The sequence below is a fragment of the Anas acuta genome, chromosome 11 (assembly GCF_963932015.1).
Source record: "Anas acuta chromosome 11, bAnaAcu1.1, whole genome shotgun sequence".
Taxonomy (NCBI): domain Eukaryota; kingdom Metazoa; phylum Chordata; class Aves; order Anseriformes; family Anatidae; genus Anas; species Anas acuta.
Window position 1 is genome coordinate 12,867,415 of NC_088989.1, and position 19,999 is coordinate 12,887,413.

At 50.6% G+C, this 19,999-nt stretch overlaps 1 protein-coding gene and 2 long non-coding RNA genes across 11 annotated transcripts; 1 reads left to right on the forward strand and 2 right to left on the reverse strand.

Annotated features, from left to right (window-relative positions):
- Positions 1 to 885: 885 nt before the first annotated feature.
- Positions 886 to 12,336, forward strand: GLYCTK (glycerate kinase). 8 transcript variants are annotated; one of them, XM_068694874.1, is made up of 7 exons: positions 888 to 1,027; positions 3,284 to 3,331; positions 6,267 to 6,372; positions 8,304 to 8,666; positions 9,019 to 9,170; positions 10,675 to 10,850; positions 11,429 to 12,336. In XM_068694874.1, exons 4-7 carry the CDS (start codon positions 8,380 to 8,382, stop codon positions 12,332 to 12,334), a joined length of 1,521 nt encoding a protein of 506 aa, XP_068550975.1. In that variant the 5' UTR covers positions 888 to 1,027; positions 3,284 to 3,331; positions 6,267 to 6,372; positions 8,304 to 8,379; the 3' UTR covers positions 12,335 to 12,336. The 8 variants fall into 8 exon arrangements, with proteins under 8 accessions (XP_068550979.1, XP_068550975.1, XP_068550976.1 ...); XM_068694875.1 differs by having other exon boundaries at positions 6,270 to 6,372; XM_068694878.1 differs by lacking the exon at positions 3,284 to 3,331 and having other exon boundaries at positions 886 to 1,027; positions 6,270 to 6,372.
- On the reverse strand, positions 6,229 to 7,091 carry LOC137862635 (uncharacterized). 2 transcript variants are annotated; one of them, XR_011100442.1, is made up of 2 exons: positions 6,965 to 7,091; positions 6,229 to 6,398 (listed from the first exon to the last, which is right to left on the reverse strand). It is a non-coding gene; the product is annotated as an uncharacterized lncRNA (long non-coding RNA). The 2 variants fall into 2 exon arrangements; XR_011100441.1 differs by having other exon boundaries at positions 6,229 to 6,443; positions 6,965 to 7,089.
- Positions 12,337 to 13,563: 1,227 nt separating the features above from the next.
- LOC137862634 (uncharacterized) lies at positions 13,564 to 17,517 on the reverse strand. The gene is made up of 3 exons (XR_011100440.1): positions 17,152 to 17,517; positions 16,338 to 16,559; positions 13,564 to 16,165 (listed from the first exon to the last, which is right to left on the reverse strand). It is a non-coding gene; the product is annotated as an uncharacterized lncRNA (long non-coding RNA).
- Positions 17,518 to 19,999: the final 2,482 nt, after the last annotated feature.

The following is a 19,999-nucleotide window of genomic DNA, read 5'->3' on the forward strand; positions in this document are numbered from 1 at the left end:
GCGGGATGTGGTGTGTGCCTGTGGGGGGGGTGCCTCCTGGATCAGAGAGCAGTTTGTCCTCTTTAAACCCGTCGTTGAAAATGTGATGGATTTCTCTTTTAAAATTTTATCTTCGGTTTTATTATTGCACTTTTTTATTGCTCAGTATATTTAATTCTGCTACAAACTGGCCTTCGCAGCAATACAAGTGCCGTAGCACCACGGGCTCAGGACTGGCAAACACAACCTCTAAGGCAGACAGCCTGGGGTGTGAGGTAGGTGTCCTGGTACAGGAACCTTGGGGTTGTCATTTATCCATCACAGATGTTGCCACCAGCTTCTGTTCGTGTTTTTATACTTCTGACGCCTCAAAGAGTTATTCCTGGGGTGAGAAGAGAGAGGTGAGAAGAGCGGTGAGAATCCCCAACCACCACGAAGATTTCCAGCACCCTGGTATTTTAGAAGAAAACCAGGTCTTTTGTTGTGTCAGTCCCCAGGAAACAGACTGAAACCAAAACAAACAAACAAACAAAAAGAACAAACAACAAGAACAAAAAAAAAAAAAAAAAAAAAAAAAAAAAAAAACACACACAAACCAAAACAAACAAAAAAAAACCACCACCGCCAAAGCCCCAATCACTTCATAAATGTCAACTGCATTTTCCTTCCGTAGTCTCCAGAACGGTTTGCTTCAGAATAAGATTGCCCTCTTGTGGACAAACAACAGTAAGTCTGTGAGCTGTTAGAGGGCTGTTCACATGTCAGACACGTTCAGTTATTTTACGTGCATGTGTGATTTAGTCAGTGAAATAAAAATCTTCTCTGAGATAACTTGCTCTTACCACTTGTTTCCTACGGCTCACCGTTACAGGTTTTGACATCTAGCCTGGTTCACCCCTTCATATTGTGATCTGATCGGCCTGTCAGAATGATTCACTGAGCTTTACTCTGGAATGGACGCGAGATTTTAACACTGGAGCTTAGGGAGACCCAACAGAAGACACATTCATTACTTCAGAGGGTCTCGGGGTCAGCTACTCCATTACAGGTCAGTTTGAAACCTACAATCGGTTTTAATGTAATGAAAGATTTCAGAGAAGTTCAGAACAGCATGCCTCTTGCACACTGTAAACTGCATGATGAAAGCCTGGATTATCTCATGTGGGCCCAGAAGATGACTCACCAATACCATCATAAGACAATTTACTTCAAAACACCTACAATACTTAGCCAAGTTTTAGAGTTGTATAACACCGTGGGTTGTTGATTTGATATTTTGTCACTCCCTTTTTATTCTTTCTTCTGCCTTTCTTCCCAATCATTGGAGCTTAGTTTGTCAGTTTATACGAAGCTGGAATTTATCTGGCAGGATAATTGGATCTCCTAGCAAAATGTCACATTAGGTAGGAAGTATGGATGATGCCCTTGCAAAACTAGTTAATAGAAAAAAGGCTTAATTGCTGCTTGAGTAATATTGATCAAATGCAGTCATTCTACCTATGCATTTCTATATTAGGTACCACTGTAACCTGCACAATACAAACAGTCCCACGCTCACATTTGCTCAGATGGGTGGATGTTAATTTCCTAGAGATGTTTCTGGAAACAATGCTACTCAGGTGAATACATTTTTGTTGGACTCTTCTGGGAGTGATGATTCTCAGTGGGTGACAGTTATGACTGAAGGCCTGTGCAGAGAACTTGTGTCCCACAATTTGGCATCTCTTTATGGGCTCTTGAAGCTAAACGTGATGCTCTGGAGTCCCTGCGGTTATCTCTGAGATTAACTTCTGAGATTATCTTCTGAGATTGTGTATAATCTCAGAAGTGGTGGTGGAAGGGACCTCTGGAGCTGCCTGCTCCACCCTCCGGCTCAGTGCCAGACAATCACCAACACAAGGCTAGCTTGACCACGGCTTTGTCTAGCCAAATCCTGAAAGACTTCTAGCTCAGAGACCACAGCTTCTCTGGGCAGCCTGATCCAGAGCTGTGCTATGGTCACTGTAAAGAACATTTTGCTCACATCCAGCGTGAACATCCTGAGTCACAAATTGTGGCCATTTAATACTTTCTGCCACTACTAAGAAGTAGTTTCATCTCTGTTGTCTTCATAACTACCTTTCAGGTAGTGGTAGCTGCTGGCAGATTGCTTCTAAGTTGGTTCTCAGCCTGCCCTGATACACAGAGATTCTGCCCCAGCAGCAAAACCTCATACTTCTTGCTGAGTATTGTGAGGTTTCTGTTGGCCCTAACCTAAAGTTTATCATCATGGTGCCTCTGGAAGGTGTTTGCACTATTCAGTATGTCAGCGCTTTCCCTAAATTAAGTCAGCCACAAAGTTACTGAAGAAGCACTCTTTGGTAACTGTGCCTCCAGCTAACTAATTAATTGTAGTTTTATATATACAAAATACATATATACACATATATAATATATAGAATATATAATTAGTTCTAATTACTAAATACTTAGTGCCCTCAGGTTACTAATAAAGCAATGGGGCGACACAAATCCCAACAGAGACCTAGGTCTTCCCTGTTCATTACCGGCTGTCATCTGGACAGAGAATCACTGATGGCTGTGCTCCGAGCCCAGTGGCTGAGCTATTTTTCAGCCAGCATAACAGGGCGTTTACCCAGCCCAAACTTCTTCAGCTTGCTAATGAGTGTGGTGTCAAAAGTCTCACTGAAGTCAAGGTAGATCACATCTGCTGCTTTCCGCTTTCCCCACAGCCTGTCGTCTCAGCCTAGAGGGCAGCTGTAATTGTCATCCTGACTGATTAATATTCCTGGCTCTCTCTCCTCATGTTACTTCCACCTAAGGAGCTCATATTTTTTTTGCTGTTAATCCCAAAGACTGTGACCTTGTATTTTGCAGTACTGAATTTTGACCCTTTTCAACCATTTCAGTCCTCAAGGCAGGCAACTTTTTTCCTTCTCTAGAATACTATGATCCTTCCCCAGGTTTTAAATGACTCTCAACTGTGATTGCAAGTTGACTCAGAATAGGGAGTTTGAGAAATTGCAGCATGAAAGGAAGTAGACTTGGCATGGACTTTGCTTCAGGGTAGGACCGTTCTGCATAGAGCTACAAAAGGATTTTTTTAGTGAAAAATTTTTCTTCCATACAATCCCCAGTGCAAGGGAGAAACATTTCCAAAAGGTATGTAGGGAGTGAAGGGAGTGTGACCTAGAAAAACTAGTAAGATGCATATGTCAAATACAGTTAATTTTTTTACTAATGATACTGATCTATATATATAAAATGCTGAACAGAACACTTACTTCTCTGTGTTTGGCCTTAGGCTACATTCCTCATCAAAGGCAAAGAAACCCTGTTGACACTTCTCGTGGTGAGTAAATCAGTCATAAGAGCACCAGATTTCTTTTCCAAGAAACATACAGAAAAATGTATATTGGAAATTAGGACTCCTGGGTTTTTCCCCAGAGCTCAGCATATTCTTGAAACAAAGGTGCTCAGACTCCTTACTTTCTCCCCTGCCTGCCTAGCAAACTTTCTGTGCAGCTGGTCTCATGGCACTTCTTTTGTCCACCATCTTCCTCTTTCCCAGTGAACCCTGAAGGAGCACCATGGTGATTAGGGGCATGGTGACTAAGGACTCTGCACCCCATCCCTGCACACCTACTTGTGTGCTGGACTCTTTGTAGCAGACCGGTGAGCAGCTGGTCCATCCTAGACATGCTCTCTTTTATAAAGCGGGAATGAGGCAGCACGGTAATTTTATGCAAATCCATGTGCAGATTAAAAAATTAATCAAATTCTGAAATTTTCATTTAAAGAGATTAGTCTTGAAAAATCCCCCATCTAATCCTCCCCAAATAGTCGCTTGGAACAAACCTTCACTGCTTTGTTTTCCTCCTGGGTTCAGTGCATCTCCTAGAAAATTTTCTTGTGATGCTTTCGGGACCATCTGGAACAGCAAGTTTGAGTTGGAGCAGGGCTCAGCAGGCAAATTAAATTTGATATATCAAATGATAGAGAAGATGTGTCAGTAAGTGGGGACATGGGAGTTGAGCGCAGTAAAGTCTGTGAACGCAGTACGCTGTGCTGTACTTCATAGGTAAACTCCCACGGCAGTGCATGAAAAATGGAAGCAGTAAGCCTCGGTGAGTCTAACGGTAATTTACATACCAAGAGGCCAGAAGAAAGTCATGTAGCAAGTAAAACGAGTAGCGAGAGACACCGTTAAAACTTGCTGTATCTGGAAGTTTACTACAGTAACAAAGATGTAATCTGTCTTTTACAGCTTGAGCTCAAAATTATCCTCAAACAATTGGGGTTTGATCTAGTGCCATCTGAGATTTTTTTCCAGTCCCCTCAGGGCTTTTGGAGTCAGCTCGGTACGCGATGGGCCAACCACCAATCGTTGCCACTCCAAAGGAAAACCATAGAAGTCCTGATGACATTAGAAATAAACTGCCTTAGAACACTGAAGATCTCAATTAAATCATATGTCCCAGAGCGTTCATAGACGGCATCCTCACATCTTGCAGCACGTGAAACTGGGGCTGTGTGGCTGAATCAGCCTGCAGCAAGCCCAATTGACCCAGCTTTAAGAAAACCCCAAGCCTGTGCCGCAAACCCTTGAACAAACCTCTGACCACAGCACCCAGAATAATTCAGCTCTGCTCAGTGATGGCAGACTAGTCCCTAGAAGGGAATATTTTCCCACCTTTCAAATACCTGCCACGCAGTCTGGCACTGGCTCATTTTTCTCACTGCATAGGCAGCTCGTTTGTGAACCCTTTTCCTCCCCAGTGTGAGTCCAAGCTTATGGCTTCGACTGTTCCCCTCTGTGCCCATGCTTTTGGTCTCATGCCACCATCCAATTTACCTGGCAGCTTGCCACGTGTCTGCCCCTGGTGCTGGATTGTTTCTGCCTCCTTCTGACTTTGGCTCCTAGCCTGCAGAATTGCTTTAATTAAAAAGTTAATGAAAGGTAATGCAAACGCGTGTTTTGCCTGTATTTTATCACGGTGCAGCTCTTCTCCCAGAGAAGGTGAAAATGAGGAGCTTGGGTTTTGCTGCTTTTTGTGGTAAGAGTTACCAGTGGAAGTTTCTACAGCCTTAGGAGGAGTCCTATGAAGAAAAAGCTTATAATGGTGGTGCGTGCAAACAAGTATGTTGATGGTGAACATTATTCACCAATGAAAGCTGAGGAAGTTTTCATTTAGAGGGGATTGATCTAAGCCCCTTCCAGTCTGCCAGCTCTCTTTGTAACAGGTAATTCTCAGCATCATTTTCCTCCTAAGATTAGTGCAATCTTGTGGAAAACTTTCTAAAAGCCTTTCTAAATATACCGCAATGCCAAAAATGTCCCGTGCAGGGACAAAGGGAACACAAAACCTCAGCCCCACTAGAGCCCATAGCATGAGTGTATGTACAGAGAGAAGAGGGATAGTGCATCCCCATGTGATTTCCCTGAGAAACTGGGAAATTGAGGTTACTACATGAAGCAACGTAGGTCATATCATAAGCCCCTTTTTCCAGCCCAGATTCCTCCTAGCCAGCAGTGGGAAGGGGAGTAGTAGCAGTAAGTGGCAGTTACACCATTTCTATACCCTCCATCCACAGAGGTAATCTGAGAGCTGCCATTTCGATTATTTTTCTTTCCTATGCTGTCTCTCCCTGGGTGTGGGGTGATACTCAGTTCTCTTGATGTTGTTAAAAAAAGCCCTGGTAAAATGAGTAGGAGTTTTTATTTTTTTTTAATATCTACACTGGATTTCATAGCTCTGATTTATAGCTGTTCCCTGATGACATTTAGTACCTGGTGCCTGAGACCGTATAAATAAATTACATAAAAATGGATTCATGACATCATTAGTAGCACCCCCATTCCAAGGGGAGCCTCCAGTGAGCCTGCGTGTCTAATCAGAGCTGACAGGGAGCAGAATTACACACGGAGACCTCCAAAGCTGATGGGTCTGTGCCAAATTCAGCTCTCCATTGTATTGGTGTAGTTGGATAACCCCTGAATGCAAGGAGATTTGCGCCAGATTTATTCTGCTTTTACACCTGTGCGCTGAGGTTGGTATCAGTGACGGGGTGCCTTAAAATCTTCAGAAGCAGTGGAAAGACATGCACTGACTTAGACAGACTCTGGATGAGACCTTGATGGTTAAATTATAATCTGAGTTCAGAGTGCAGAAAACAGATTACATGCCTGCTATTGTAGTGAAATGCTTTCCAGACCAGAGCAAGCATTAGCAGTATGCACACAAGTGCTAGATGAATTAAGCTGGCATTTATTTTTTCATCTCCAGTAGGAGAGGATTGCTTTTAAACGACTCACGCCTGCTGTGTCATGTCTGGAGTTGGAGCTGAGAGGAGCCGCCGGGAGGGTGCATGTGACAGGATCCGCAGTTGCAGGTCTGGTTGTACTCAGTTCCCCTGGTCTTCAGGGTCAGCCATGCACAGAAACATCAAGGCAGAGACAGAGCCTGTTAAAAGCTTTGGGGTTTTATTTTCTTAAACTTGCCTGGCTCTATTTAGACCTTTTTTTTTCCCAGCTTTCTCTGTAAACCCTGTATCACAACTCGGACGAGGCGACCTGGAGCATCATGCACCTCCTGTTTTGTAACACCTTTCTCTGATTGCACTATGCTGCCAGGTGAATTAGAGACCTGCTGGGAAAGGAGATGCCAATCTCGGTTCCTGAGAGGTGCATGGTTCACTTCACTGGTATTAGCACGGTTACTCAGGCCCTCATTGTGAGATGGCTGAGGCTCAGTGGTTTAAACTGCTTACAGCACCAGCTGCCATGAGATTTAGGAACCTAGTAACAAAGTGGTCAGTACACCTTCTCCTTCCCATCTCTTCTCATGATTGAAGAGACAGTCTGGAGCAGTATCTAAGGGGAGCTTAGATAGGTGGCTTATCTGCCCTGGGTTTTGCCTTTAAAATATGTTTCTCCTAAGCACTGAATCTTTTTTCTTTTTTCTCCAGCAAACCTATGACTCACCATACTATGGTTTTGTCTGCGAGTCGTTTGTCCAATGGATTTCAGAGTGTGCCCAAGTTTCATTGCCTGAGAAGGAGCTTGGGTGGAGTTTTTCACTGAGCCTTTGGGTCTGTCCTCTGTCTTTGCAGCAAGGGCTGGTTTAGACCCACAGGAGCTGTTGGAAAGCTTGTTGGCTTAATGATTAACACCTGTCAGTGCTAGGGGAGCATCAGGACAAAGGGACCTCTGAACTTGTGTGTTCCTGCAGAAGAGGAGCCAGACACTGGCCTTGTACTGAAACATATCCTTTTAGTAGAAATAGAACTAACTGGCAGGTAATTTGAATGGTTCTGTGATTAAGTGTGTTGCCAGGGCTGCCTCAGCTTCCTGGCACCCTTCCCTAATTGCCTGCACCATAATTACCATGAGCTAGAGAGATGCGGATGACAAGGGTCTTTGGTTCTGGGAAACCAGCAACAAACTTGCTGCCAGTTAATGGAGGGAAGAAGTGCTGTGAGGGAACAGACACGTGCATGCAGGCAGGAGCTGCCTTTCCTCTGTCTGGGTGACTGTTTGCCCTTGAGCAGCTGAGATTCTTCAGTCCATGCTCAGATCTGCTGCGTGGAATTCTAATACTTAGTGGAGACTAGCTCAAACAGAATTTCAGAGACTCAGCTGGGAACTTTGCCTGGATCCAAAGTCCTACCTGATCTCGAAATATGACTTTAATGCATAATGAGAGGACTGAAAAATAAAGGAGAATGGAGCCCTGTGTTAATTTGCTGTGTGCTGGGGAAACCTCATCACTGGTCTTTCTGCAGTAAGGGATCCAGCAGCCAACAAGCACGTTGGTTTTGGTTTTGATTCTCCAAAGTCTGTATGTGGTACTGGGGGGGGAAATGGGGCAATGCACAGCCACAGAATGAGGTCAGCATTTGGCTAGCACATGGAAGGGAGTTTATGTAGTGAAAAGCTGTTCCACTCGGATGCCCTGCTCTCTCCGGGACAGAGAGCAGCCTCCATGGTTTGGAAAAGTGTCAAACAGTGAGCACATCGAAATGATGGCTTGCCAGTGGCAAATTTACAATGACAGAGAAGCTGTCTGGCAGGGCTCACCTTCCCTGTGGGAGGCGATGAGATTGCAGGGGAACCACAAGCTGACAGGTAGTTTGAATGTGACCCCGTCCTCTCCCTCCTGCCTGGGGAGAGGTTGGAAAAATGCAGCTGATTGAGCACTGTAATCTTAGGAGTAAACAGGAGCTAGCATTCCACGGGCCACGATTTGGCTTCCTTGCTCTCCCTGTAACCACCCTGTCTATTTTCCTAGTGAACAGTGTGAACAAAATGCTTTCCCTTGCAGGCTGGAGGGTGCTGTCTGCCGGAGCTCCTGAGGCCTCGTCAGCAAAGTGTGTGCAAGCCCACCCCACCCAGGCAGCATGTCCCTTCGTGAGCACGCGCTGTCCCTCTTCCGCAGTGCAGTGGGCACTGTCCGGCCAGCCCCAATGCTGAAGAGGGCTGTGAAGCTGCAGGGAGACGGGTGGCCACAGCTGATAGTGAAGGGCCGGGCCTTTCCTGTGAAGAGGAACCTGTACCTGGTGGGGTTTGGCAAGGCTGTGCTGGGGATGGCAGCAGCTGCAGAAGAGATCCTGGGGGACCACCTCATTCGGGGGATCGTCAGTGTGCCACTAGGCATCCAGGAGAGCCTGCAGCGAGCGGGAATGCAGTAAGGGAGCCTGTGACTGGGCAGTTTGGGTGGGGGTAAACTGCCAGGTTTGTCCTCTGGGGGATGTTGCTGTGAACCCACTGAATCCTTTCCATCTGCCCTTGCTCTGTTGCCCACCCTGTCCACCACACCCTGACCTTCAACCTCCATTGCTCCATCACGTCCCAGTGGCACCAGTGACAATCTTTTGCGTTGACTGCGCTGCCTCCCCAGCCTTGGGAAGAGATGCACAGCAAAAGCCACCTCCCTGTCCTGGTCACTTGCCATTTCCCTCTGGTGCAGCCAGCTGACAGCCTGGCTGCCTGCGTAGGTGCTGGTGTCAGTGGTGTGATTGCCTTCCTTACCCCTCCAGGGAGATGCTGCTGAAGCCGCACAGCAGAATCCAGGTCATCGAAGGCGCAAGGAACAACCTCCCTGACCCCGAGGCTCTGAGGGGAGCAGGTGCCATTCAGGAGCTGGCTCAGGGCCTGACAGCAGACGACCTGCTCCTCGTGCTCATCTCAGGTGGGGATCTCAAGGCATGGGCCCTGCTGAAGGCCCCTGTTGCTGCTGTATTCCAGCCAGATGCGTGCCCGCATGTGGCTGTGCAGCACTGCTGTGCTGTGCCGGCCTTCGCAGTGATTTTTTCTCTCCCTTCTCCCACAAACTTTCCTCCAGGAGTGCAGCAGGGGAGAGCAGGGGGCTGCCAGCTGCTGCAGAGGACGGGCTGCCTCCCAGCACTGTGGAGAGGCTGAGCTGTGCAGGCTGGGCCCACTGCTGTGAGACGGTGGCACACAGCCTGTCAGCTGCCCTCACCTTTTGGCGAGGGTGACACTTTCTTCCTGCCCCCTCCTTACAGCTGCAGGTGCAGGCTTGGGAGAATCAGTGCTCGACTGATTCACAAGCTCTGAATCTGTGTGGGGATGTGAGTCTGGAAGCTGAAGTTCGGGACTAGCCTTGGGAAACACATTGCCACAGCCTGAGCTCAGCTGGGTGAATCAGGGCAAATGCAAGCAGGGGGTTGGAGCAGCTCTGTTGAAACCCCCTGGTCTCTGCTTGGTAATTTTCTCTATTTGCTTTGTGGATGCTGGAGCATGATCCAGCGCAGGGAGCGCAGTGCTGCTAGGCAGACACCCAAGTGGCTGGCAGCTAGCTGTGCTTGCTGGGGATTCCCTTGGGTTTCCTCCTGTCCTCTGGCTACCAGCATCTCCGAGAGACTCCTCAGCCCTTCAGGGAGCCTGCACAGGATCTACCCGCGGCTGCAGCTCCCCGTGCACGTGCACTCCCACACAGCAGCCGGTCCCCAACTGCTCCTGCCTCTCAGCTAGATCCCTGGCTATTGACTGAAACACAGGCATTTGCATTTGTTTTTCTTGCTCATCATGTTTTATTGATGCTGATTTGTCTCAAACCTCTGAGCAGGTTTTGCCTTTTGACGGTAGCTTTCGGTTGTACTTTTGTGCATGTTCACTCTCTGTTCAGATCTTGCTCTTTTCTGTTCTGTATCTTCCATCCATTTCACTTCTCCATTCTAGTCTTTTTTCTTGCCTTCTTTTCTGCATTTCCAATGCCCACGTGTATCAGTTGCACTGTCAGAATTCCCATCGATAAGACTGTCACCCTGGGTGTGCTTTCTCTTGTTATTCTGTCCCCCTTTTCTTTCCTCCCAGGCCTAGCTGAGTGCAGTTTCAGGGGTAGTTTCTTATCTTGCTGCAGCCATAGCTGGTGTTTTTATGTACCGTCTTGAATAAATGGAACCAGCAAAGCAGGCAGTGTCTCCGCGTGCTTAATGCTGAGCACCGTGTGAGTCCTGAAGCCTGTGGTCCCCACTCACCCATCCAAGGAGCCCTTAAAAATCAGCGTGGCAACACGTTAGTAGTCTGCTGTAGGGGGGATAGTAATTACTGGCCCTTCTCTGCATTCCCCACCACGTGGAAAGGCTGCTCCTGCTCAGGTGTTGGGCAGCCCAGCTTTCCTCGTGTCCTGATGGAAAACGTGCTCAATCCCTGCCATCTCTTCCGCATTCTAGGGGGTGGTTCAGCCCTGCTGCCTGCTCCCATCCCTCCCATCCTCCTCGAAGAGAAAGAGAAACTGACAAAGATGCTGGCTTCCAGAGGAGCTGCCATACAGGAGCTGAACACTGTCCGGAAGACTCTGTCCTTGCTGAAGGGTGGAGGGCTGGCCCGGCTCGCATATCCTGCACAGGTAACAGGGGTCTGCTTGTGCAGAGATCACCCGTCAGACTTAATCAAGTCCCAGGGCTTTTTTCCTCACTGAGTGAACAACATATGTATGGTGTTTTGGAGCTGTGCCTCAGATTTCACTGAGGATCCCAACTCTCAGGGAGATGTGTGTAGGGAGGGGGATTCAGATCTGGCCATCCCATCACACCACTCAGCAGTCCCCAGCCCTCCCCCAGCAGCAGTTTATGATGTGCTGGTGCACTGCTGTGCTGCGTCCCACGGTGTTTCCAGGCCAGCTCTGACCCTTAGCTCACCCAGGGGCTGTTTTCAGTGTGTGCCATCACTGGCACGTAGGCTCAGCCTGTACTAGGTTCTCAGCCTAAGAGCTGGCTGTTTTCTAACACAATGGTCCAGCATCAAAAGACACTGTAGGTCTTTGGGTTCAAGGAGGGCAAGGTGACTCTCACAGGACTCTAAAACAAAAATGGGCCAAGATCTGCCTTAGCACAAGTGTAACTCAGAGCAGTGCTTATGCCACGACTCTGGCATGGTCACCTGCCTCTGCCTTCCACAATAACCCTCTGCCATTGCTCCTGGTAGGTGGTGAGCCTCATCCTTTCCGACGTGATCGGCGACCCTCTGGACATCATAGCGAGTGGGCCCACTGCTGCCAGCTCCCACAGCGTCCAAGACTGCCTTCAGGTCCTGGCCAAATACAACCTGCTGCAGAGCCTGCCCGAGTCAGTGGAAACGGTGCTCTCCAGCTCTCCCACCAAGCGCGCTGCTCCAGAAGACTACTCCCACGTTTGCAACGTCATCATCGGATCAAACACGCTGGCTTTGGACGAGGCCAAACACCAGGCTGAGGGCCTGGGCTACGTGGCCCTGATTCTGAGCGCAGCAGTCTGCGGGGACATCGGCCACGTTGCTGCTTTGTACTGCCAGCTGATCCAGCTGCTCTGCCTGGGCTTTGCTGGCCTTGGAGAAGGGCCTCTGGGCAACGAGGTGAGGGGGAACCTTCTGCAGCTGGCAGCAGAGTTAGATATCCCAGGCTTGAACCTGGCCGAGTTTCTGCAGGCCCTCCGAGGATTAGGGCCTGAAAAGCCAGTCTGCATCCTTGCTGGCGGAGAAACCACGGTTCGGCTTCGAGGAACCGGGAAGGGAGGAAGGAACCAGGAGCTGGCCCTGCGAGTGGGGCTGGGGCTGCACAGGGCACAGGGCACTGAGGCCAGCAGCCCCCTGGGGAGGTGCGAGATCATCTTCCTCAGTGGGGGAACGGACGGGCAGGACGGGCCAACAGGAGCAGCAGGGGCCTTCTGCAGCCCGGAGCTGGTGGACGAGGCATTCCAGGAAGGCCTCGATGCAGAGGCTTTCCTCAGCAACAACGACTCCTATACCTTCTTCAGCCACTTCCAACGCGGGCGTCACCTCCTGGTGACAGGCTTGACAGGCACCAATGTCATGGATATCCAGGCTGTTTTAATTAGACCCAAGGATAGATCATGAAAGCTCCCTCTGCCGATATTCAGATGCGTTTAATTAGGACCAGGGGTAAATGAGGCAATAAGCACTGCAGACAAAACTACTTAAATTAGGGCTAGCTGTCAAGTGTGCTAATATCTTTGGTAGAAAGATTCCACTAATTAATCACGAGTGGATGTCCACAGCAAATGCACTGGGAACAGTCAAGCACTTGTAATTGGGATCTGAGAAAGGCAAGCAGTCACGTTGTGGACATGGAGGTTGCAGTTAGCACTTCTGCTGAGAGCCACTGCTACTGTGACAGCTTCACAGAACAGAATAGAACGGCCTGGGTTGAAAAGGACCTTAAAGGTCCTCTAGTTTCAACCCCCCTGCTCCATGCAGGGTAGCCAACCACCAGAGCAGGCTGCCCAGAGCCTCATCCAGCCTGGCCTTGAATGCCTCCAGGGATGGGGCATCCACAACCTCTCTGGGCAACCTGTGCCAGTGCCTCAACGCCCTCTGAGTGCTGAGTGAAAAACTTCCTCCTAAGATATTAAGTTAGATATAACCCAAATCTCTTGTCTTAGTTTAAAACCATTCCCCCTCGTCCTATCACTATCAACACATGCAAACAGGCGTTCCCCCTCCTGTTCATATGCTTCAAGTACTGGAAGGCCACAATGAGGTCTTCCCAGAGCCTTCTCCAAGCTAAACAAGCCCAGTTCCCTCAACCTTTCTGTACAGGAGAGGTGCTCCAGCCCCCTGATCATCTTAGTGACACTCCTCTGGACCTGTGCACTTGGCCTTGTTGAACCTCGTTAGGTTCTCATGGGCCCACTTCTCCAGCCTGTCCAGGTCCCTTTGGGTGGCATCCCCTCCCTCTTGTATCAACTGCACCACTCAGCTTGGTGTCATCTGCGAACTCGCTGAGGGTGCACTCGACTCCATCGTCTATGTCATTGATCAAGATGTTGAAGAGCACCGGTCCTCAGACTGACCCCTGAGGGACACCACTTGTGGTTTTTTGTTTGTTTGTGTTGTTGTTCTGGAATACAAAATTTATTTAAAGCTTATAAATGACTTCAACACTGCAAATTCTGTTTCAAAACACAAACCATACACAGATATTTTCCATAACATTTGGGATAAAGATCGTTGATATCAGATCTCCCCAGATACACCATTTCAGCTGAGAAGCATCAAGCGATCACACACAGATTTTTACCCTCTCCTCCAAAATACAATAGGCTCACATCTGCCTTGCTGTGTATTAATGCATTAATGCAACCCCAACATTTAGTGCAGGGTGAAAGGGCCAGAAATAGAACCAGCAATTAAACCATCAGCTCTCTTCCCAGCCCAACATTGTTCTCTGCACATGTGCCAACTGCTGGGCTGTGCTACTATTGCCTGCAAGTGTCACGAAAAGCTCCAAGTGTTTGGAAATCCCTCCACATGGGCAGCAGGCCATCCTGCAGGAACTTCCTGCAGCGCTGGCACGGAGCCTGGAACAGCTTTATGTAACTTCTTAACCAGGTCATGGAAGACCTGACCACCACACCGGGCATCCAAAGCAGCTGGTAGGGCAACAGAGCAGTGGTCGCATGATCCATCCCCTTCTGCAAAACCTGATTGCTCAGACACTGCAGCTCACCCAGGTTGTGGCTGAGGGAGCGCAGGCTCTCCTGGAAGGCGGCCACAAAGCCCTTCTCGCATCCCTCCAGCATCTCCTTGTTCCACGTGCCAACCTTCAGGCAGTCAAAGACCCTTTTCATGCTGGAGCACAGCGCCTGGATGGTGGCGATGGCCTGGGAGGCCTCTAGGTTCACCCTGGGGCTCAGCACCCCATGTGCCATCTTAGCCTGGACCCAGCCAGCCTCCCTCCACTCCGGAGCATGGCGAGGTTGTGGTTAAAAGACATGAAGAAAGCGAGACCATGGCTTGGCTGCTGGGGAGAGCCCCCACTGTGGCTTTTGCAACCCCCGCTGATCCCAGGAGAGCTTCCGTGCCAGCGGTGTGTGTGTTTAAGAGCTTTCACGGCGATGTTTTCCAACCGGCCGGAAAACAGTCACGCATCCAGCCCGAGCCAGTGACCTTTCTTCTGTGCTGAGGCAGAAGTCGCTGTCACTCTGATTAACTCTGCTAATTCTACAGAACAAAAGGCAAGGAAACCTTCACACTCGGCTCTCCTGACCCATGCTGCTGAGCTGATCAAAGGGCAGAGCTGCCGGAGCCTTGCTTTGACGGGGAGCTGCTCTGCCACGCACAGGAGAACGCCGTGGTTATCACAGAGCAGCGATGAGATGGCTTTCCCAGGACATGGAGCCCACGGTAGAGCTGAATTTTAGCAGGGCTCTGCCTGTAGCAACAGGCATGGCGATGGTTTTGGCTCGCTATTCAAAGGACTTCAGCTCAGCAGCCAGTCTGACCCAACACGTTCAAGTCCTTTTGAAAAACCTGCCTATTTGTCACAGAGCCTAAGTGGAAGCTGAGCTCCTTTGAAAATCCAGCCCTAATTTAATAGGACACGCTTGACTCAGACTCTTCCCAGACAGACAAGCCTACTGCATGTGGCTGATCTAATCTCGTGCCATAAATACACCGTCCTGCCAGCGCTGCGAGTAGCGGTGTCATTGAGCAGCTGCTACACAGCAGCACTGAGCCGCTCCGAGATGGATTGGAGGGTGGGTTTCTGAGCAGGATGCGACACCTCCCGCTTTGTTTTTTTTTTTGTTTTTTTTTTTTAAGCCAGTATCTCACAAGTAGGGGTTTCAGCAGGGCTGCTGTAGGAGCCAGCCCCTTCCCCTCGGTATCAGTGCCAGGCTGGCTGCTGGACTGACAGGACCACAGCCAGAGCCAGGATCAGTCCGTGCTCACAGCCCAGGGGAAGCGCCACGGCACAAGCCTGGAGATTTCAAACCCGAGTCATTCCCCTGGCGTTGAAACACATCCCCACATTGTGCTCTGAGCCTGAAGGCCTCCTGCAACATGCCTGAACTCGCTGGTGCTGGCAGACGGCTTTGAGGTCTGCTGGAAGAGACCTGCACTGCCGTAACGCTGGGTGACGATGGCAGGGGAGAAGCTGCTCCATGCTGTCAATTTTCTCCAGAGGTTTCCAGTGGGCTTCAGATCATTTGGCTTTTGCTGTGTGCCCAGCGTGCTGGCACCGACACGAGTAGCTTTACAGCCAAAAAGGGATCTGGGGCCAGATGCTGCTGCGGTGCAGTCCCGAGTGGCTCCAGCTCCAGCTCTTCCCAGCACAGAAGTGCCCCAGGCCTGGTGTGCCAGCTTGGGGACACCTCCACGGACCCAACGTGCCCCCGTGCTCTGCCTGCAGCCTTCCACATCGCTGAGCACCGTGCTAGTCCTTGGAGCTGCTGCTTGTGCTGTGCTGCACTCGAGTTCAGAAGACCTTGGGTGAGCGTTTGCTGGCTTCTCCTGGGAAATGCCTGTGCTGGTAACGCCGCGCGTACCCCGAGCAGTGTCCTTGCTTTCTAAACAGTGGCTTTTCACTCACGATTAAAAGGAGTTTGCAGCGGTGGGGAGAGAAGGCTGATAAAAGGTTTGTTGAAAGGCTGGAACTGTTTGAAGTGCGTTTCACATCTACATTGGCTTGGCCTCCACACACGGTTTTATTCTTGTTCCTTCTCTTCTAATGAGGAGGTAACAGGACAGGGGGAGGTTGACCAAGGACACCCAGGTTACAGAGACACTCTTCATCTTCTCATGTTTCTACCTGGAGACGCTGAAGCTTTTTTTCTGACTGATTGCTTGAGTGGGCCATATCCATCTGTCCAGGGAGGACAGAGCTCTGCAAGACGTGACTCTCTTCAGTGTGTGCATCCCTTACAGACAAGGCATCATTTTATTCCTCTAGAGGATGGTAAGCACAGAATCGCACATTAATGCTGCCACCCTGATCAGTATTTCCTTTGCTTTCAGAAGACCCCATGCACAAGGCAGCCTAAATTTGGGCTGCGCTGGTCAGGGGTTGCAAAGATTTGTTCGTTAGCAGGTGCATCCGAGGATACAGAGCACCACTTACCTGCCAGGCACCGCTGTGTCTCTGGGTTGTTGCAGCCTGCCAGGAGCAATGGCTTTGCAGGTGGGGACCTGAGGCTGTACCTGTCCTGGATGGGACACCGGCGTCACTTGAGCCTGCCTTGGGAAAGGAAGAAGCCAAGGGTGGGACTGGTCGCAGTGATTCCACCAGGAGAGCCGTGCTGGGGCCAACTCCTCGCCATCCCGGCTCCAGGGTGCAACGTGCCTAAGGAGACAAGTCACAGAGTGCAAGGACACCACGAGCTGCTTGGTTTTGATGCTCCCAGACCCTGCCCTTTTCGCCTGAAAAGCAAATCTCTTCTATGCCAGCCTCTGGGCCAACAGCTCCCTGCTCTCATCCCCGTGCGGGAGGCATGGAGACAGCTGTCAGAAAAAAAGCACGGGCAAGGGCGAGAGCAAAGCTGGGGCATACGTGTACAGGGTGGGCTTGCTCTCCAAAGTGGGCTGCTCGTAGCCAAACAGTGCTAATGGCCGGGAGAAGTAACTGTGTTATTAACAGCGCAAGCTTTTGGCAGTAAATTAAAAATCTTGGCTGCTGCCCTTGGCTCTGCTCTTGCCTCTTAGGAGACATTAATATCACAGCTCCCCAGCATTCCCATTATCACTTCATTAAGGATCCAATAATGATAAATGTGGATGGTTTTATTTTGCGCAGGGCCTGATTAATGGCTAATATTTCACTAGGTGTTAATGGGGCCCTTCCTTTATGAAGTGATCGGAAGGGGTCTGCCTTTAATCTCCTCCACAAGCTGGGTAATTTCCACTATTTTCGCTAATGTGACAGATTTAATGCAAACCTTTAAAGAGCGGTGGCGGCCTCTTGAGAAACTTTGAGGAGCGCTGCATTTGGGGCAGCCCTCACTGCTGCAGCCGTTCCCCAGCTTCTTCCTCCTCCTCCTCCTTTCCCTCCACCTCCCGCATCCTCGGTGATGAAGCACAACCACGTCAGAAAGCCACTGGCAACCCCGGGAACCCCGGGTGCAGGACGGAGCTCAGGCTGGCTTCGGTGGCTCCTCCGAGGCCGTCTCCACGGTGCACGGGCTGCTCTCCGCTGTAGGACCCCAGCGTATTGCACGGCTTCAATCCCTATATGAGGCAGGATGTATAATCACATAGGAATAAAAAGCCATACAAGACGGTGAGGTGCTCCACGCCGGCAGGGCTCCAGGCCGTTCCCTCTGCAGCTGGTGGCTGGGATCAACCCAGGGAGCCCCCCGGGCCCTGTCGCGGGGAGGCAGAGGAGCCCTGTGTTAAACAGAAGAGAGGTGGCATTTTGGTCAGGCGGGGGACAGCAGCTGGAGGGGGAGTCCTGCAGGGTGTTGGTGCTTGCTCCCAGCTCTCCCAGCTAACAGGGGACTCATCCCTGCACGACTGTCCCCTTGGAGCTGGTTCAAGCATCACCGTTTTGTCCCAGAGCCTCACCATCCTGCGTCTGCTTGTACCACCGCCGTCCCCGGGCTTTTTCAGCTCCAAGCATCCCCCCAAATTGCAAACGCACGGTGGGGAGAAGAGGTCTCACGTGCAACCAGCCCCCTCCAAGCAGAGCATCCCCGTCCATCCCTCTGCTGTCTCGCCGGGGAGAAGATGAGCGAGCAATTTCCAGTCCCACGGGCGGAGCGAGCCGTTCCAGGGAGCTGTCAGCGCCCGGCGCACGCTACTGTCAGAGCGCAAATCCCCTGGCAGCCCATTAGGAGCAGCTCCAGGCTGCCTGCAGGAGCTCTTGACAGGAGGCCAGACACCGGCGCGAACAAACACAGCTTCTCCACTAAGAAGGTGGACGTGGGTGGAATGAAACCAGGGATCACTTCCCCCGGTCGCGGCCGTTTGATGGATGCTGAAGGAGTGGCTGCTGCGGGCAGGACCAGAGCGAGCCCTGGGGGCACCGCAGTGCAGGCTCCCCGGGACCGTGGAAACCCATCCAGGCAAGGCTGGGGAGAAGCACTGAGGCCAAACGGGGGCAGCAGAAAGGATTTGCCTCTCCTTTCTTCCTGCCTCTTTTCTCACGTCCCGGCATCGATTCGGGCAGCCGCAGGAGGGGAGAGCTGGGGCTAAAAGCACGGGGTGGCAGCAGAAGAGAGCGGGCGGCGAGCGCAGCCCCGTGCAAGGTGGCCCTGATGTACTGGGGAGGGCAAAGCTCCTTTTAGCCAGAAAAGCACACGAACCCTCAGCTTCCCAAACCTCTTTTGCTTCTTCTGGCTGATGACACTGCCCTGGCACTGCTGTGCAAAGCACCGGGATGCATCAATAATCAAAAGCACCCCCAGAAACCTTCCTCCATCCCAGCGCTGGGGTCTGTCCCAAGGCCAGGAGCAGCTCAGCGGGTCGGGTGCTGCAGCAGCCAGTCCAACCATGCACACGTGGTGGGTGCTGCTGGGCCCCTGCTCGCTGCTTCTACGCCTCCGAACAAAGTCAGCAAGGCAGGGGCTGTTGTGTGATGAATTGTAAGGAGAGATGCAGGCGTGAATCACCGTACCCAGGTTGGGTAAGAACACCGATGGTGCTGTGTTTGGGAGTAATTACTCTCCACGAGCATGTGAATCATTAGGTATAATTGCCCTAATAAATAAAAGTGAGATAACTTCAGTCTCTAGCCTGATCTGTAAGAGCAGCGCAAAGTTACTGTCAGGGCGAGCCTGATAAAAGAAAACCAGGAGGAGAGGGAAAACAGAAAGAGCTGAGCTTCCAAACCTGGGGCACCATGAAACTGTCCTGTACCCACTGAGGCAGCAGCACCAAACGGTGCCCGCTGGGGGTCAGCAGCAGGGGATTTTCTGGCCCTGGATCAGGTTTGGCTGGGCCAGAGCCGTCCCACCAGTGCCAGCACCCACCGAGGTCTGGAGCTGGGGCACAACTTCTCCAGGCAGAAGTTTTCCCCACTGCAAAAACGCCATCGAATCGTAGAATCGTTCAGGTTGGAGAAGACCTCTGAGGTCACCTGGTCCAACCTTTAACCCAGTGCTGAGGTCCCCACTGCACCGCACTCCTGTGTTCTGCACCTGCACGTTTCTGGAGCACCTCCAGAGGTGGTGACAACTGAGTTAAAAAGGCCTGTATTTGGGGGTGGGAGCGGGGTTACTCAAACAAAACCGTTTCACTTCTCCCCTGGGGAATGCTGGAACGAAAAAGAAAAACCCTCCCCACTCTACGATGACATTTTGAAACGAAGCAGGAATTTTCTTCTCCACTTAAAATGTCATCACAGACTTTTGCTTAAAAAAAGAAGCCTTCTCAGAGTGACATTTTAAGGGGAAATGTTGACTTAAAACCAGAAAGAAACCCCCCAAACCACGCAATGAAACATTTTAAGCTGCAATGAGCCTACTTGCAGGGAAATCAATATTTTTGCAGAAAAAAATAAAATAAAATATTTCAAGGAAATACAGATCCTTGGCGGATTGAATTTCCCATGGGACAAAACCAGCCTCGCTCTGCCCAGCCCTGAGGAAGCAACACTTCTCTGCGTTCAGCCCACAAGGAGAAGGAGCAGCAGCAGCATCTCCCTTCCCAGGCAAGCATTTTTTCCCCAAATTCCTGCCTGGCAGAGGGAGACAACCTGGTGCCCGCGTCTCACCGATCGCACCAAATCCTGCCATCATCAAGCAGGGTCTGGCTGCATCCCCAGCCCTGCCCAACCCAGCTCCAGCT

Excerpts from the sequence above, each read along its gene's own strand:
- GLYCTK (XM_068694878.1), top strand. The coding sequence starts at position 8,380 with ATGTCCCTTCGTGAGCACGCGCTGTCCCTCTTCCGCAGTGCAGTGGGC. Across the intron at positions 8,667-9,018 it reads CTGCAGCGAGCGGGAATGCA|GGAGATGCTGCTGAAGCCGC; the intron begins GTAAGGGAGCCT and ends TTACCCCTCCAG. Across the intron at positions 10,851-11,428 it reads GGCTCGCATATCCTGCACAG|GTGGTGAGCCTCATCCTTTC; the intron begins GTAACAGGGGTC and ends TGCTCCTGGTAG.